This window comes from Phasianus colchicus, chromosome 15 (genome assembly GCF_987193195.1).
Source record: "Phasianus colchicus chromosome 15, bPhaCol1.hap1.1, whole genome shotgun sequence".
Taxonomy (NCBI): Eukaryota; Metazoa; Chordata; class Aves; order Galliformes; family Phasianidae; genus Phasianus; species Phasianus colchicus.
Window position 1 is genome coordinate 2,180,257 of NC_143450.1, and position 18,889 is coordinate 2,199,145.

The 18,889-nt window shown below is 52.8% G+C and overlaps 2 protein-coding genes across 2 annotated transcripts; both read left to right on the forward strand.

The window, feature by feature from the left end:
• Nucleotides 1-1,848: 1,848 nt before the first annotated feature.
• On the forward strand, nt 1,849-5,821 carry LOC149915858 (protocadherin beta-15-like). Its single transcript, XM_090150972.1, has one exon. The coding sequence runs from the start codon at nt 2,019-2,021 to the stop codon at nt 4,458-4,460; it is 2,442 nt and encodes an 813-aa protein (XP_090007098.1). The 5' UTR covers nt 1,849-2,018; the 3' UTR covers nt 4,461-5,821.
• Nucleotides 5,822-10,941: 5,120 nt separating this feature from the next.
• On the forward strand, nt 10,942-14,790 carry LOC149915859 (protocadherin beta-15-like). Its single transcript, XM_090150988.1, has one exon. It carries the CDS (start codon nt 11,121-11,123, stop codon nt 13,560-13,562), a length of 2,442 nt encoding a protein of 813 aa, XP_090007114.1. The 5' UTR covers nt 10,942-11,120; the 3' UTR covers nt 13,563-14,790.
• The last annotated feature ends 4,099 nt before the right edge of the window (nt 14,791-18,889 follow it).

The window sequence follows — 18,889 nt, forward strand, 5'->3', positions numbered from 1 at the left end:
TGTTGGCCCTCTTGGGCACACTGTCATCTCATATTCAGCCAAGCATCAGCCAACACCCCCAGGTCCCTTTCCTCTTCACAATCATCCAGCCACTCAGCCCCAAGCCTATAGCTCTGCATGGGGTAATTGTGGACAAAGAGCAGAACCCAGCACTTGGCCTTGTTTTAGCTCATGCCATTCACCTCAGCCCAGTGATCCAGCTTATCTAAAACCCTCTGAAGGGCCTCCCTACCCTCAGGCAGATTGACACCGCCTCCCAACATGGTGTCATCTGCAAACTTGCTGAGGGTACACTCAATCCCCTCATCTAGGTCATCAATAAAGATATTAAACAAGATGGGCCCTAGTACCAATACCTGGGCAACACCACTTCTAATGGGTCACCAACTGGACTGATCTCCATTAACTAGTACTCGTTGGGCACAGCCCTCTAACCAGTTCCTTACCCAAAGAAGGATATACCTGTTTCCAGGCCACGGGCAGCCAGTTTCCCCAGAAGAATACTGTGAGAGACCGTGTCAAAGGCTTTGCTGAAGTCTAGGTAGACTACATCAACAGTCATTCCCTCATCTACCAATTTGGTTAAACAGTTGTAGGAGGAGATGAGGTTGGTCCAGCATGACCTACCTTTCATGAACCCATGCTGCTTGAGCTAAATCCCCTGGATGTGCCGTGTGATCTCACCCAAGATGATTTGCTCCATGAATTTACCTGGTACCAAGGTCAGGCTGAGAGGCCTGTAGTTCCCTGCATTCTCCTTGCAGCCCTTCTTGTAGATGGGAGTCACATCGGCAAGCCTCCAATCCTCTGGGACCTCTGCAGCCAACCAGGAGCGTTGGTAGATGGTGGCGAGCGGCTCAACAATCACCTCCACCAGATCCCTCAGCACTGCAGGATGGAACCCATCTGGCCTGGGGCCAGTGTGACAGTGACAGTCCAGATGGAGGAGGAACTCTCTCCCTGTCTCTGCCTGAATAAATGGTGTGTATTCCGTGTTGCATCCCATACTTCCTCATGTGGGCTTGATGTTCCCTGAGAATAAATGATCTGCCTAAGGGGAGATGCAGAGAAGGTGTTGAGGACCTCAGCCTTCTCTTTATCCTCAGATAAGGAAGAAGTATTCATTGTGTGTGGGTAGACTGCAAGACAAATCCAGGAATTTTATCGAGCACGTGTGCAAATGGAACAGTGACAAGAGTGTAAAAGTGGCCATCAGTTTTGTGCAATCACTTTCATTCTGGGACTGCTGTTTTACTGGAACGAGTGACCTTTAAGATCCCAGAATTTACTGGAGCTGGCTCATGTTTCCCTGTTGTGTGTGCTCAGGGCCTGGACATGGGCAGCAACGACATTCAGGTATATTACTGAGGATTCTCAATGAGAGAGAAAAGCAGCAGGAACAATACGGTGTGCAGATTTTGTCTTAGACTGCATGAATTTTCATTTATTTTATTTTCATTTTTCTGCTTGGATTGTGATTGAGCATTGTCTTATGTGTTCCCCTTGAAATATACAGTTTTTCAAGCTGAAGAGTGCGGCGCCGGGTGTGGAAATGTTTAATTAAAAATGCAACACCACTGAATATTTGGAGATTCTGACGCTGCGTTGTGCTGCGTATTTTCTGCTTCCTTCTCCGCTGCGTGCGGCGGCGAGAGGCCGCGGGCAGGAGCGCGTCCCGTCCCCGGAGCAGTCCCGGCGCGGGCCGCAGGGTGGTGCTCGTGGCCAAGGCGTCGCCGAGCGGCTGCGGGCGGGGAGAGGCCGAGCCCAGCGCAGCGCAGCGCAGCCGGGAGGAGGCGGCGGAGAGCGGCGGCGGAGAGCGGCGGCGGAGAGCGGCGGAGGAGAGCGGCGGCGGAGAGCGGCGGCGAGCCGTTGTCCGTGCTGCCGTGAGGTCCGCGTGAGCCGCCGGCGGGCCGTGGCGGCCGCGCTGCCGCCGGGCTCCGTCCGCACTCGGCGAGAGGCGGCGAGGGAGGCGAGCGGGGAGGGAGGCCGTCCGGCCGGAGGCTGTCCGCCGCCCCGCCATGGCGGCTGCGAGGCAAGTGGTGTGTGTGTGGGCTTTGCTGGGCGTGCCTTTGCTGGGCGTTCGCTGCGAGCCCATCCGCTACTCCGTGGCCGAGGAGGGCGAGAGCGGCTCGCCGGTGGCCGACGTGGCGCAGGACGCGGGGCTGGCCCCGGCGCAGCTCTCGGCTCGCCGGGCGCGCATCGCCTCGCCGGCCGGCCGGCAGCACTTTCGCTTGGAGCGCGGCAGCGGCCGCCTCGTTGTCGCCGAGCGGCTCGATCGGGAGGAGATGTGCGGCCGCTCCCGCACCTGCACGCTCGCCTTCGAGTTGCTGCTCGCCGACCCGCTACAGTTCTTTCCCATTGAGGTGTCGGTGGAGGACATCAACGACCACTCGCCGGTCTTCCCGGACGAACGGGTGACTTTTAAGATCCCTGAAACCAGCGACCCGGGCTCCCGATTCCCTTTGGATGAGGCTCAGGACCTGGACATTGGCAGCAATGACATCCAGGCTTACAGCATCGTTCCTGAGAACGTGTATTTCAGTGTCTCTTACCGCACTCACAGTGAAAGTGATAATGCTCTTCAACTTGTTTTGGAAAAGCCACTAGACAGGGAGGAGATGCCAGAGATGGATTTCACTCTCGTTGCCTCAGATGGGGGTTCTCCACCGCGGTCAGGTTCCTCTCAAATCCACGTTGTTGTTCTGGATGCAAATGACAATGCTCCCATCTTCACGCAGAAGCTTTACATTGGGCAGATTTCGGAAAATGCCCCTGAGGGCTCTGTGGTTCTCCGAGTGGTGGCTACTGATGCAGATGTGGGACTGAATGGTGACATTTCCTATCAGTTCAGCCAAGCGGTAGGCCAGAGCCAGTCGGCATTCATCATTGACCCCAGTAGTGGTGAAATCGGTATAACAAAGCCTTTGGATTTCGAGGTTGCACAGAAATACGAGCTCAGCGTGCGGGCAGTGGATGGTGGAGGACTGTCAGCACTGTGTAAGGTGATTGTGGAGGTGGTGGATGTGAACGACAATGCACCCGAGATCGTGGTCAGTTCCTTCAGCAGCCCAATCCCTGAGAATGCAGCACCTGGGACAGTGGTCGCACTCTTTTCTGTCACTGACAAGGATTCCGGTGTGAATGGGCAGGTCAGCTGTGCCCTGGAAGAGCAGCTCTCCTTCTCGCTCCGGCCAGCCTTCAAGAACTACTACGAGCTGGTGACCGTGGGCACGTTGGACCGGGAGGAGAGAGCCCAGCAGACGGTGGTTGTCAGGGCAGCAGATGCAGGGTCTCCTCCTCTGAGCAGCAGCCACACGTTCAGCGTGGACATCTCGGACGTCAACGACAACGCCCCCGTCTTCAACCAGACGTCGTACACCATGTACGTGCACGAGAACAACGTCCCCGCGCTGCGCGTCGGCGCCGTGAAGGCAACGGACGCGGACGCGGGAGCCAACGGCAAGGTGAGCTATTCCCTGGTGCCGGCCCATCCGCCAGAGCGAGAGCCCTGCTCGTGCGTGTCCGTGAACTCCGAGAACGGAGGCGTGTTCGTGCTGCGGCCGCTGGACTACGAGCAGCTGAGGCAGCTGGAGGTGGTGGTGAGCGCTGCCGACGCGGGGTCCCCTCCCCTCAGCAGCACCGTCCGCGTCCGCCTGCTGGTGGTGGACGAGAACGACAACGCGCCGCTGGTGCTGCACCCCAGCGCGCAGGACGGCAGCCCTCCGTGGAGCGAGCCGGTGCCCGCGTGGGCCGAAGCGGGGGAGCTGGTGAGCAAAGTGGTGGCCGTGGACGCCGACTCGGGTCAGAACTCGTGGCTTTCGTACGCGCTGCTGAGGGCCACGGAGCCGGGGCTGTTTGCCGTGGGCGCCCAAAGCGGGGAGGTGCGCCTGAGGAGGGCGCCGACGGAGAGGGACGCGGCGAAGCAGAAGCTCGTCGTGCTGGTGCGGGACAACGGGCGGCCGCCGCTGTCGGCCACCGCAGCGCTCAGCGTGCTCCTCCTGCGCGGCTCCCGGGACGCTCAGCTGCCGCAGCAGAGCCCCGGCGCACACGACGAGGACGGCTCCCTCACCGCCTCTTTAATCGTCGCCTTGGTCTTGGTGTCGCTCCTCTTCTTGGTGTCGGCGGCGGCCTTTGCGGCTTGCAGGGCGTGCAAGAGCAAGGAGCCGAGCAGCGGGCACGTGCTTGTCGGCCCCAGCGGCGTGCAGAGCTACGTGGCCGATGGGGCCGCTGCCGGGACCCTGCCCCACGCCTATTGCTACGAGCTCAGCCTCACCACGGGCTCGGGCGAGAGCGAGTTCAAGTTCCTCAAGCCCGTCCTCCCCAGCCTGCCAGCGCAGCGCTGCAGCACGGGGGTGTCTGGCGACGATGCGGAGCGTTTCCCAGCTGTCCCTGTGAGCGTGGGGGATGCTGATGTCGAGAGCCCCGGGATGCAGTCGGTGGGACAGTTTAATGGCTTTTAGTTAGCACAGGGTCTGCATTAGCAGCTGATTCATGCCTTGTTTATAGCGGTTTATGTTATTTCAGAGTTAACTCCATGCCCCATGGTTAGATCTGCATTTGTAATTTACATCCCATTTCACAAGGACGTAACTGTAATTGGAAGGTGTGGATAACAACAAGGGAAGTGAGAGTGTGCTTTCTGAGTCTCACCTAGATTTCAGTCCCTCAGCCTTGTTGCGCTTGCCACAACAGAAATTGCCTGTCTTTCAAGACGTCCACACACGTGTGTTTATGCTGACAGCCCATCTGTCATTTGGATGAGGACAGAGCTTGCAGGATGTGAGGGCTGGATTTTGTGCCATCTGTTAAGCGAGCAGAGTTCATCAGTTGCAACAGTTGGCTTCCTTTAGCTGATGAGGGCTTTCATCAAAGCCTTTCCAGGCATGCCAGTGAGTGAGGAGAGTGGGACCTGCCAATGCTCCAGCCGGGAAATACCTTTGTCCTGCTATATTTGAACTTCCAGCCAAGTTCACTCGATGCACAGGGAGTTGCAGCTTTGCTTTGTGGACATGGGCTGCATTGTCTGACGTTAATGGCAGTCATGAAGAGGGTAAGAAAGTTTTGTTTCATTTCCCCATTTTGCAAGTTCCCTCTGTCAGTTCATTTTTGTTCATGTTGAATGCCATCGGTGTGTGCTGCTATCCTTTGCAGTGAAAGATTCTTTTTGTGTTGGAGTGCTTTTGCATAAATGCTTCAGTAATTCTAACTTGAGATGGAGCAAGAGCAGATAGACCTGGGGCAGAACTGGCATGGCTGAGGATCCACTGGCAGTCTACTGGGCAGCATCTGAGTGTCTAAGGGAGCTCTAAGAGGGATTGGTTGTTTGTATTTGCCTGAATGCTACGTGTTCCCTCTACTCCCTTAAGCAGCAACAACACGATGCATGTTTTATACGTGTCATGGAAAGACAGGATTATGATGTGTTCTGTCAGTTTCTGCACTGCCTCTGTAGTGGGGTTCTTTCCACGGTGCCCAGCTCATTTTGTGTCCCATGTGCTGGGTGATCATTTGGGCCATGCTTATGCGTGTGGGGGACGCAGAAGTGCAGAGCTGCAGGGCTCAGTGTGTGGGGCAGTTTTCTGGGTGTTCCATTCAGTAGCACCTGTGAGTCTGCACAGCCGGTGTGCTTGTGGCTGGAGAAAGGAAGGGCTGTGTGCAATGGCCTTGAGCTCGAGCGGGAAGCTGCATTTGCAATTGGCATCCCCCATTCCCAGAATGCTGAGTGAGAAGGAAGGTTTGCCTGCATGTTCTGTGCAGGAAAGTGTCAGAGAGAAATGTGCAGCATGTTTTGAGAGTGCTGCTGTGGTTTGCTGTGTGTGGAGCTGTGCATTGCAAGAGGTGCAGGCATTGCATTCTTGCGTTGCCGAGTTGTGCTTCTCCCTGTGAATGCTGTGTGTTTTGCCTCCTGGTCATGATGTCTCTCCATCCAGTCGTGCTGTTATGCAGCCATTCTGATGCATTCTCCTGCAGCTCAGCTGTTCTATTGGGTCATTTTTGGGACACACCGTCATGCATGTTGTGCAGCCCCCTGTCTTGCCCGAGCTGCATTGTGGTAATAGGAATTGTGTTGGTCTGCATATCAATACACTTCTCTGAAAGTAATACCTCCTATTTATTCCCATAGAAACTTTGACAATGAGTACAATAACACTGTTGTTTGGAGCAGATTCACAGCTACAAAATGCTATTTTTTATCATTATCACCATCACAGCTGTGCATATTGAGCAGCGGTGTACAGGAGTTGGTATATTGTGCTCATAGTAATCTGCAGCAGTGGAGGTGACCCTCTGTGGCTACTGCTAAAATGCGGCACTCACTGGCTCACGGTGCTCACATCTACTGACTGGTCTCCATAAACATTCAGCAAGTGTTGCTCAATGTCCGTGATGGAATATTATCTACATGGAGTATTTCATTGACAATTATAGTTTCTCACATTCTTCTCTGTCACATGGCATTTTGTCAGACTGCCCCTCTGCTGCCATCTGCCAAACATATCAGAAGGTAATGGGATATTGGTGGGAAGCTTCAGCCTCAGCTGCCATAACTTCAACATCCGCCTTGTCTATCTTTGGGCTCCACAATAAAATGGGAGGCATTGCTTTCAGGGCATGCCTCATTGATACCACAATATCATTATGTAAGTCACAACACATTCCAGTTTGTCATATTTGTCTGTAAACTCCATAAAAAGTGAATAAACGCATAAAAGTAGTGGAAAATTTGTTGTTTTTTTTCACTGAAACCAATGCATCAGGCTGGTATGGTTGCAGCGGTTGTAATTCTTACTGAGATCTCAATGAGTTCATGAAAGATTTTTGATGAAGTGTCACTCCTCCTATATTTCATTCTTGATAATAGTTCTTCACAAATGGATATGCTGCCCAAAAGTAATGACGTGAATAAATGCTGACAGTGAATAGAGTGATGTTTCTCTGTGATATGATTGTGAAAGTCTTCCCCAGCCAGGGCTCTAGCTGCATGGACCAAGGTGCGGATTGCAAAGGTAAGAACTGGGAGGAGGAAGATCTGTGTGCTGTCAGTGAAGATCAAATTGGTGATCATCTAAAGAAGCTGCAGATGCGCAAGTGCGTGGGACCCAGTGAGATCCATTCACGGGTTCTGAGGCAGATGAGGTTGCCAAGCCTTTATCCAACATATTTGAAGGGTGATGGCAGTCTGGTGATGTTCTCATTGGTTGGAAAATTGGACATATAACCCCCATTTTGAAGAAGGGAAAAAAAGAAGATTCAGGGATTTGAAGGCCACTCAGTCTCGCCTCTGTGTCTGGCAAGATCGTGGAGCAGATCATCCTGAAGACCCTTTGGAGGCACCTGGAGAACAGAGGAGGTGATTGTTGGAAACCAACATGGCTTCAGCAAGGGCAAGTCATGCCTGACAAACCTGGTGGCCTTTCATGATGAACTTACAGCATCAGTGGAGAAATGAAAAGCAACTGATGTCATCTATGTGGACTTGTGAAAGGTTTGCTAAGGTTCCGCATGACGTCTGGTCAGCAAATTGGAGAGAAATTGATGTGATGGACAGACCAGTCGATGCTCAAGGAATTGGCTGGATGGTCACGCTCAGAGAGTTGTAGTCAATACCGCGATGTGCAGGTGGAGACCGCTGATGTGTGTCTGTCCTCAGGGATCACAGCTGGGAGTGGTGGTGTTTAACATCTTTGGAGGTGTCATGGCCAGTGGAATTGAGTGCACGCTCAGCAGTACTGCAGATGACACAGAGCTGAGTGATGCAATTGACATACTGCTAGAGGGAAGGGATGCCATCCAGAGGAACCTGGTGGGGCTGGAGAGGTGTCCCATGCCAACCTCATGAAGTCCAATCAAGTCAAGCGGCCGGTCCTACATCTGCTTCGAGAACAGATACGGGTTGGGTCGGAACTGTCTTGAGAGGAAGCCCTTGGAGAAAGATTTGGGGTTGTCTGTTGGTGAAAGACCTACATGGGCAGCCATAGAATCATAGAATCTTAGAATCACAAGACTGGAAAGGACCTGCAACATCATCCAGTTCAACAGACCTCCTGTCACCTTTGCTACCAAAAGCACTAAACCATATCTTGTAGCTCCTCATCTAGACACCTCATGAACACTGCCCAGGGACGACAAGTCCACCACCTCCCTGGACAGCGACTCCAATGCCTGTGCACTCTCTGAGACAATAAGTTCTTCCTTATGTCTAACCCAAACCTCCTCTGGTACACTTTGCGGCCATTTCCTCCGGTCCTGTCTGTTGCCTGTAAGAAGAGGCCAAACCCCTCCTCATCACAACCTCCTTTTAGGAAGTTGTCCATCAGTGACCACTCACCGGTCTTCCTGGACGAACGGGTAACCTTTAAGATCCCTGAGAGGGGAGAACCAGTTACACGTTTCCATATGGAGGCTGCTCATGACCTGGACATTGGCAGCAATGGCATCCAGGCTTACAGAATTGAATGAATCCTGAGAATGAGTACTTTAGTGTCTGCTTTCAGAGTGAACGTAACAAGCATGTAGAACTGGTTTTGGAGCAGCCTCTGGACAGGCATTCCAGTGCCTGACCACTCTCTGGGACAAGAAGTTTTTTCTCCTGTTGTACAACTTGTGGCCATTTCCTCGGGTCGTGTTTCTTGCCTGGGAGAAGGGGCCAAACCCCTCCTCATCACAACCTCTCTTCAGGAAGTTGTAGAGTGCAATGAGGCTTCCCCTGAGCCTCCTCTTCTCCAGACTAAACAGTGCCAGCTCCCTCAGCTGCTCCTTGTATGACTTGTGCTCCAGTCAACTCACCAGTTTCGTTGCCCGTCTCTGGACACATTCCATGGCCTCAAGGTCTTTCTTGCAGTGAGGGACCCAAAACTGAACACAGTACTCGAGGTGTGGCCTCCCCAGTGCTGAGTACAGGGGGATGATTCCATCTCTGCTCCAGCTGGCCACTCTATTTTTAGTGCAGGCCAGGATGCTGCAGGCCCTCTTGGCCACCTGAGCACACTGTCATCTCATATTCAGTCGAGCATCAACCAACACCTCCAACTCTTCACAATCATCCAGCCACCCATCCCCAAGCCTGCAGTGCTGCATGGGGTTATTGTGGCCAAAGAGAAGGACTCGTCACTTGGCCTTGTTTTAGCTCATCTCATTCACCTCAGCCCAGCGATCCAGCTTATCTAGATCCCTCTGAAGGGCCTCCCAACTCCCAGGCAGATCAACTCCACCTCCCAACTTGATGTCATCTGCAAACTTACTGAGGGCTTAATCCCCTCATCTAGTTCATCGATAAAGACATTAAACAAGATGGGCCCCATTACCGACCCCTGCGGGACGCTGCTTGTAGTGAGGCACCAACTGGTCTTTGCTCCATTAACTAGTACTCGGTGGGCACAGCCCTCTAACCAGATCCTTACGCAAAGAAGGATATACCTGTTTCCAGGCCACGGGCAGCCAGTTTCCCCAGAAGAATACTGTGAGAGACCGTGTCAAAGGCTTTGCTGAAGTCTAGGTAGACTACATCAACATCTTTTCTCTCATCTTTGAGTTTTGTCATGCAGTCCTAGAAGGAGATGAGGCTGGTAAAACACAACCTGCCTTTCATGTGCTGGCGAGGCCAGATCCCCTGGATGCCACGCAAGTGCCATGTGATCTCACCCAAGATGATTTGCTCCATGTCTTTACCTGGTACCAAGGTCAGGCTGAGAGGCCTGTAGTTTCCCGGATCCTCCTTACAGCCCTTCTTGTAGATGGGAGTCACATCGGCAAGCCTCCAACCTCCAGATAACCAGGAGTGCTGCTAGATGGTGGAGAGCAGCTCGGCAATCAACTCCACCAGTTCCCTCAGCACCCTAGGATGGAGCACATCTGGCCCCGTGGCCTTATAACAGTCCAGATGGAGAAGGAGCTCTCTCCCTGTCTCTGCCTGAATCACTGGTGTGTATTCCAAGTAGCATCCCAGACTTCCACATGCGGGCTTGATGTTCCCTGAGAATAAATGATCTGCCTAAGGGGAGATGCAAAGAAAGGTGTTGAGGACCTCAGCCTTCTCTTTATCCTCAGATAAGGAAGAAGTATTCATTGTGTTCGGATGGATTGTAAGACAAATCCAGGAATTTTATCAGAGCACAATGTGTGAAATGCAACAGGGATAAGAGTGTAAAAGCGGCCATCAGTTTTGTGCAATCAGTTTTAATCTGGGACTGCTGTTTTACTGGAACGAGTGACCTTTAAGATCCCAGAATTGACTGAACCTGCTCACGCTTCCCTGTTGTGTGTGCTCAGGGCCTGGACATTGGCAGCAATGACATTCAGGTATATTACTGAGGTTTCTCAATGGGAGTGAAGAGCAGCAGGAACAATACGGTGTGCAGATTTTGTCTTAGACTGCATGAATTTTCACTTATTTTATTTTCATTTTTCCGCTTGGATTGTGATTGAGCATTGTCTTATGTGTTCCCCTTGAAATATACAGTTCTCCAAACAGAGAAACTAATTGCCGCGCCGCGTGTGGAAATGTTGAATTAAAAGTGCAACGCCACCGAATATTTGGAGACAGACGCTGCGTTGTGCTGCGTGTTTTCTGCTTCCTTCTCCGCTGCGTGCGGCGGCGAGAGGCCGCGGGCAGGAGCGCGTCCCGTCCCTGGAGCAGTCCCGGCGCGGGCCGCAGGGTGGTGCTCGTGGCCAAGGCGTCGCCGAGCGGCTGCGGGCGGGGAGAGGCCGAGCCCAGCGCAGCGCAGCGCAGCCGGGAGGAGGCGGCGGAGAGCGGCGGCGGAGAGCGGCGGCGGAGAGCGGCGGCGGAGAGCGGCGGCGGAGGGCGGCGGCGGAGAGCGGCGGCGGAGAGCGGCGGCGGAGGGCGGCGGCGGAGAGCGGCGGCGGAGGGCGGCGGCGGAGAGCGGCGGCGGAGAGCGGCGGCGGAGAGCGGCGGCGGAGAGCGGCGGCGGAGGGCGGCGGCGGAGAGCGGCGGCGGAGAGCGGCGGCGAGCCGTTGTCCGTGCTGCCGTGAGGTCCGCGTGAGCCGCCGGCGGGCCGTGGCGGCCGCGCTGCCGCCGGGCTCCGTCCGCACTCGGCGAGAGGCGGCGAGGGAGGCGAGCGGGGAGGGAGGCCGTCCGGCCGGAGGCTGTCCGCCGCCCCGCCATGGCGGCTGCGAGGCAAGTGGTGTGTGTGTGGGCTTTGCTGGGCGTGCCTTTGCTGGGCGTTCGCTGCCAGCCCATCCGCTACTCCGTGGCCGAGGAGGGCGAGAGCGGCTCGCCGGTGGCCGACGTGGCGCAGGACGCGGGGCTGGCCCCGGCGCAGCTCTCGGCTCGCCGGGCGCGCATCGCCTCGCCGGCCGGCCGGCAGCACTTTCGCTTGGAGCGCGGCAGCGGCCGCCTCGTTGTCGCCGAGCGGCTCGACCGGGTGGAGATGTGCGGCCGCTCCCGCACCTGCACGCTCGCCTTCGAGCTGCTGCTCGCCGACCCGCTGCAGTTCTTTCCCATTGAGGTGTCGGTGGAGGACATCAACGACCACTCGCCGGTCTTCCCGGACGAACGGGTGACTTTTAAGATCCCTGAAACCAGCGACCCGGGCTCCCGATTCCCTTTGGATGAGGCTCAGGACCTGGACATTGGCAGCAATGACATCCAGGCTTACAGCATCGTTCCTGAGAACGTGTATTTCAGTGTCTCTTACCGCACTCACAGTGAAAGTGATAATGCTCTTCAACTTGTTTTGGAAAAGCCACTAGACAGGGAGGAGATGCCAGAGATGGATTTCACTCTCGTTGCCTCAGATGGGGGTTCTCCACCGCGGTCAGGTTCCTCTCAAATCCACGTTGTTGTTCTGGATGCAAATGACAATGCTCCCATCTTCACGCAGAAGCTTTACATTGGGCAGATTTCGGAAAATGCCCCTGAGGGCTCTGTGGTTCTCCGAGTGGTGGCTACTGATGCAGATGTGGGACTGAATGGTGACATTTCCTATCAGTTCAGCCAAGCGGTAGGCCAGAGCCAGTCGGCATTCATCATTGACCCCAGTAGTGGTGAAATCCGTATAACAAAGCCTTTGAATTTCGAGGTTGCACAGAAATACGAGCTCAGCGTGCGGGCAGTGGATGGTGGAGGACTGTCAGCACTGTGTAAGGTGACTGTGGAGGTGGTGGATGTGAACGACAATGCACCCGAGATCGTGGTCAGTTCCTTCAGCAGCCCAATCCCTGAGAATGCAGCACCTGGGACAGTGGTCGCACTCTTTTCTGTCACTGACAAGGATTCCGGTGTGAATGGGCAGGTCAGCTGTGCCCTGGAAGAGCAGCTCTCCTTCTCGCTCCGGCCAGCCTTCAAGAACTACTACGAGCTGGTGACCGTGGGCACGTTGGACCGGGAGGAGAGAGCCCAGCAGACGGTGGTTGTCAGGGCAGCAGATGCAGGGTCTCCTCCTCTGAGCAGCAGCCACACGTTCAGCGTGGACATCTCGGACGTCAACGACAACGCCCCCGTCTTCAACCAGACGTCGTACACCATGTACGTGCACGAGAACAACGTTCCCGCGCTGCGCGTCGGGGCCGTGAAGGCAACGGACGCGGACGCGGGAGCCAACGGCAAGGTGAGCTATTCCCTGGTGCCGGCCCATCCGCCAGAGCGAGAGCCCTGCTCGTGCGTGTCCGTGAACTCCGAGAACGGAGGCGTGTTCGTGCTGCGGCCGCTGGACTACGAGCAGCTGAGGCAGCTGGAGGTGGTGGTGAGCGCTGCCGACGCGGGGTCCCCTCCCCTCAGCAGCACCGTCCGCGTCCGCCTGCTGGTGGTGGACGAGAACGACAACGCGCCGCTGGTGCTGCACCCCAGCGCGCAGGACGGCAGCCCTCCGTGGAGCGAGCCGGTGCCCGCGTGGGCCGAAGCGGGGGAGCTGGTGAGCAAAGTGGTGGCCGTGGACGCCGACTCGGGTCAGAACTCGTGGCTTTCGTACGCGCTGCTGAGGGCCACGGAGCCGGGGCTGTTTGCCGTGGGCGCCCAAAGCGGGGAGGTGCGCCTGAGGAGGGCGCCGACGGAGAGGGACGCGGCCAAGCAGAAGCTCGTCGTGCTGGTGCGGGACAACGGGCGGCCGCCGCTGTCGGCCACCGCAGCGCTCAGCGTGCTCCTTCTGCGCGGCTCCCGGGACGCTCAGCTGCCGCAGCAGAGCCCCGGCGCACACGACGAGGACGGCTCCCTCACCGCCTCTTTAATCGTCGCCTTGGTCTTGGTGTCGCTCCTCTTCTTGGTGTCGGCGGCGGCCTTTGCGGCTTGCAGGGCGTGCAAGAGCAAGGAGCCGAGCAGCGGGCACGTGCTTGACGGCCCCAGCGGCGTGCAGAGCTACGTGGCCGATGGGGCCGCTGCCGGGACCCTGCCCCACGCCTATTGCTACGAGCTCAGCCTCACCACGGGCTCGGGCGAGAGCGAGTTCAAGTTCCTCAAGCCCGTCCTCCCCAGCCTGCCAGCGCAGCGCTGCAGCACGGGGGTGTCTGGCGACGATGCGGAGCGTTTCCCTGCTGTCCCTGTGAGCGTGGGGGAAGCTGATGTCGAGAGCCCCGGGATGCAGTCGGTGGGACAGTTTAATGGCTTTTAGTTAGCACTGGCTCTGCGCTTCGTGCAGCATCATGGCTTGTTTAGAGTGGCATATCAAATTTTACTGTTAATTCAATTTCCCTGGGATTAGCTCTGCATCTGTAATTTACATCCCATTTCACAAGAATTTTTTGTGTTCCGTCTATTCCCCTGAAACTGCGACCACAACATCATGTAGCTCTGGACAGCCTTCACACCCAATCTGTTGGACAGCTTACTGGATTGCCCTTTAATTAGCATTGTATCCGTACATGCAGAGATTTTATGACTTGTGTTACACTGTGATCTGTGCTACATACTGCACTATATATTCTCCAGAGTCAATCTACATTTTCTCTTAGAATGTTGCCACCATGCTCTTTGAGAACAAAGCTTTTTTACTCTCCTCTTCAATATAAAAACAATAAATGATAGCTAATAATTTTTCTCTTTTGTAGGTAGACGTATTTTCCATCTGTTCTGTGACCTTTTCTGATACTTTGCTTTTAAAATGTGTTTATTTCCTTGTTGTCCCCCTATTGTCTTGTCTGATTTGCTGCTGTTGAAGCTACAGAGCTCACTCTTTCTTACTCAGTTCTGGAACAAAACTGTGAAACTGCACACATAAATCCTCTGCTCTGGACAATTCAGCATAGCTTACCTGCCATGTCAGCTGTGCAAGGAACTGTGAGGTCTGTGTTGCATTGCAGTATAAGTATTACTGTCTTTCTTTGCTGGATTACAGATCTCTTTCTCTCTGAGATTTGTATTTTGCCTTCTGGTCAATGTGTTCCCATGTAACAATTGTTTCTACATGAATTGCACTAGTGCTTCCCAAGAAGTTGCTCTCATCCACACATTATGATATACGCTCTTGCATATTAACTATCAAAATGGATCATTTCTCTGAGTCCAACAGTTCTCTAAGAGAGAGTTAAAAACTTCACAGAAAGAGTCTATAAAATGTGGATGATGTGTCTCCTTTGGGTTGCCTCCATAATATAGCAGCACTGATAATGTTGGGATAAGCTTTACTCAGCTGTGCAAATATGTACATTGTGTTTGGATGCATTCTAGGACAAGTCCACGAGTTGCCTCAGAGGACATAGAAGTCACTACTGAGATAAGTGTATGCAACCAAGGACCTTCCTGTTTGGCTTTCATTCCTGTTTGCTGAAGCTTCTCTATATGAAAATCTATTGTAATATGATTTTCCAGATTTTTCTTGCAAATCTAGCATTTTCTCACTGTTTTTTTTTTTTTTTTTTTTTTTTCCCTTTTGTTTTACAAACTCAGTTTTAACTGTCTTATCTATTCCCTTTAAGAAGTACTGTCACCCCACATACAATAATTGATTATTGGGATGATATGTGGTACGGCACTAAATATTTGGAAACTCTCATGCCATTTTGAGCTGAAGTTATAAACTGTGTATTTGTAAATCAAGATGATCTTGTCTGTAATACTGAAATAAAAGAACACCTGAGTGCCATTCCTTCAATAAAAGTTGTGGATAAAGACTCTCCAGTGTTATTCTATTAGGTTTATGGAATATACCATGCCAGCTGGATACATATAAATCTGTGAGTCCCAATAGGATTCATGCCAGGGTACTGAAAGAGCTGGCTGTCATCATGAGACACCTCTCAATTATTTTTTATATATCTTGGGAATCAGGAGAGTTTCCAGTTGACTGCATGCTGGCAGTCATTGCCACTGTTTGCAAAGAGGGAAAAATTGAAGACATTGATAATTATAGGCCTGTCAGTCTCACTTTGGTACCTGGCAAAACTACAGAGGAGATTTTTCTGGGAGTTACTGAAAAGCACTTGAAAGTCTATGCAGTCATTGGTCACAGCCAACATAGGTTCATGAAGGGAAAGTCCTATTCAATGTGCTTAATCTCCTGTGAAAAGACTTCCCACCTAGCTGACCAAGGAAAACCTAGCTGATGTAATCTTTTGGGATTTCAGCAAAGCTTTCAAGACTGTTTCTCACAGTATCCTTCTATACATTTTCTCCAGCACATGGCTAGACAAAAACATAATACAACAGGTGAGCAATTGGTTGATGAGTAAGACTCAAAGTGTTGTGGTAAATGGACTTCCATCAGGCTGATGACCAGTTACTAGGGGGGTTCCACAGGGCTCCATTTCAGGGCCAGTTCTCTTTAATGTTTTCATCAGTGACCTGGATTTAGGCCTTGACAGTATAGTAAGTTTGGGGATGACACCAAACTGGGAGGAGATGTCTATTCTTTCAAGGATAGAGAGACTTTGCAGAGAGATCTTGAAAATTTGAAGGGTTGGACAACCACCAACCACATGCAGTTTAACAAGAGCAAGTGCTTGATTCTGCACATGGGACAGGACAGTCATGGATATATGTTCAGATGGGGAGATGAGAGGTTGGAGAGCAGCCTGGCAGAAAGGGAACTTGGGTTCCAGCTGGCAACAAATTGAATCTGAGTCATAATATACTCTGACAGTCAAAAGGGCCATCCATACTCCAGGATGGATCAGACCCAGCACTGCCAACCACGTGAGAGAAGAGACTGTCCTGCTCTGCTCTGCCTGATGTGGCCTCACCTCAAGCACTGGGTGCAGTTCCAGGCAGTACGATTTAAGGACATAAAACTACTAGAAATAATCCTGTGAAGATGGTGAAGGATCTAGAAAGTTGGACATATGAGGAGCAGCTGACATCCCATGATTTGTTCAGCCTAGAGAAGAGGAAACTTGCAACGAAGGCAGGAAATGGGCAAACTGGCTGGATTTGCTGGTCTGGTCAAACTGATGGATAAGAACAAAATGCACAAGCAGCAGAAGCAGGGATGTGAGGCCTGGGAATAAGATAGAGATGCCATCCAGACATGCAGAGATGGGATCAGGAAAGCCAAGGAACAGTTATACCTAAACTTGGCAAGAGATGTAAGTTAACAAGGAGAGATTCTACAGGTACACCAATCAGAAGAGAAAGATCAGAAGAAGTGTACCCTCTGATGAATGAGAAGATTTTCTTTGGACCTTGACTGTAGTTTTATCTTATCTAACTGAGGGTGTTAGTGAATTCTCCTTCCCTTCATGGATGGAACACGACAACAAATCTATATGACACACATCCTGATGTATTTGCTAAGCCACTCTCATCATATTTGAAAAGTCACTGCAGTCAAGTGAGTTCCTCAGAGACTAGAAAAAGGGAAACATCACCTGAGACATCATACTTGAAGATCTACAGCATGGTGAGACATATTTCTGTGCCTATGAAGATATGCGGATCCTCCTGGAAGCTACATTAAAGTACATGTAAGAGAAGGAAGTGATGTAAGACATCCAGCACAGCTTCACCAAGGCCAGATCTTGCCTACCCAATGTGGTGGCCTTCTGCAATGAAGCAACAGCATCAGTGGACATAGGAAGAGTAACTGGTATCATCTACCTGGACTTGTGCAAGGCCTTTGGCATGTTCCCATCCCACATCCTTATCTCTAAGTTGGAAAGAGAAGAATTAGAAGGGTGGACTATTCAGAGGATAAGGAATCAGTTGGATGGTCACAGCCATTGAATTACGGTAAGTGGTCTGTGTCCAGTGGAGACAAGATGAATGGTGTCCTTGGGCACATCTTGGGACCAGTGCTCTTCAGCATCTTTTTTAACAAGCTAGACAGTGAGAATGAGTGCACACCCAGCAAGCCTGCAAATAACACTAAGCTGAGCGGTGTAAATGGTATGACAGAAAGAAGGGGTACCATCTAATGGACCTGGACAAGCTGGAGAAATGAGCCTGTATGAATTGAATGAAGCTGAACAAATGCAAGTGCAATGGTCAGGACAATCTCAGATATGTGTACAGACTGGGAGAATTCCTTGAGAGCAGCCCCATGAAGATGCATTTGGGGGTTCTGGCGTGCATCCCAGGATTCGGAAGGAGCTGGCTGAGGTGGTTGCCAAGCCACTCTCCATCATATTTGAGAAGTCGTGGCTGTCAGGTGTGGTCCCGGATGACTGGAGGAAGGGTCACGTCACTCCCATTTACAAGAAAGGGAGCAAGGAGGACCCCGGGAACTACAGGCTGGTGAGTCTCACCTCTGTGCTTAGGAAGATTATGGAACAGATCATCCTGGATGACATGCTTGATCACATGAGGAAAGGGCGTGTGATCCGTGACAGCCAGCACGGCTTCACCAGAGGAAGATCATGCTTGGCCAATCTGGTGGCCTTTTATGATGGAGTGACGGCATCGGTGGACAAAAGGAAAGGCGACCAATGTCAATTACCTGGACTTGAGCAAGGCCTTTGACATGGTCCCCCACCACATCCTTATCTCCAAACTGGAGGGATGTGGATTTGATGGGTGGGCCACTCAATGGATAAGAAACTGGTTGAAAGGCTGCAGATAAAGGGTGGTCATCAATGGCTCTATGTCCAGGTGGAGGCCGGTAACGAGCAGCGTCCCCCAGGGGTCTGTCTTGGGACCGGTGCTCTTTAACATCTTTATCAATGACATCGATGACGGAATTGAGTGCACCCTCAGCAAGTTTGCTGACGATACCAAGCTGAGTGGTGCGGTCGACACGGTTGAAGGAAGGGATGCCATTCAGAGGGACCTCGAGAGTCTGGAAAGGTGGGCCCGGGTGAACCTGATGAGGTTCAACACGGCAAAGTGCAGAGTTTTGCACTTGGACCGGAGGAATCCCAGGCATCCATACAGACTGGAAGGAGCGGGCCTTGAGAGCAGCCCTGTGGAGAAGGACCTGGGGGTCTTGACAGATGAAAAACTTAACATGAGCCAGCAGTGTGCCCTTGCGGCTCGGAAGGCAAATGGGATCCTGGGCTCCATCGAAAGAGGGGTGGCCAGCAGGGATAGGGAGGTGATTGTTCCCCTCTACTCTGCTCTTGTGAGGCCCCATCTGGAATACTGTGTCCAAGTCTGGAGCCCCAAGTACAAGAAAGACAGGGAACTGTTGGAGAGGGTCCAGAGGAGAGCCACTAAGATGATCAGGGGACTGGAGCACCTCCCCTATGAGGACAGGCTGAAGGAGCTGGGCTTGTTCAGCCTGGAGAAAAGAAGGCTGCGGGGTGACCTCATTGCAGCATTTCAGTACCTAAAGGGAGCCTACAAACAGGAGGGGAATCAACTCTTTGAAAAGGTGAGTGACAGCAGGACAAGAGGAAATGGTTTTAAGCTGAGGGAAGGGAGATTTAGGTTGGATGTCAGGGGGAAATTCTTTACAGAGAGAGTGGTGAGGTACTGGAACAGGCTGCCCAGGGAGGTTGTGGATGCCCCGTCCCTGGAGGTGTTCAAGGCCAGATTGGATGGGGCCCTGGGCAGCCTGGTCTAGCATTA

What these genes read in the sequence shown, in the direction of transcription:
- LOC149915858 (XM_090150972.1), top strand. Translation starts at nt 2,019, where the DNA reads ATGGCGGCTGCGAGGCAAGTGGTGTGTGTGTGGGCTTTGCTGGGCGTG.
- LOC149915859 (XM_090150988.1), top strand. Translation starts at nt 11,121, where the DNA reads ATGGCGGCTGCGAGGCAAGTGGTGTGTGTGTGGGCTTTGCTGGGCGTG.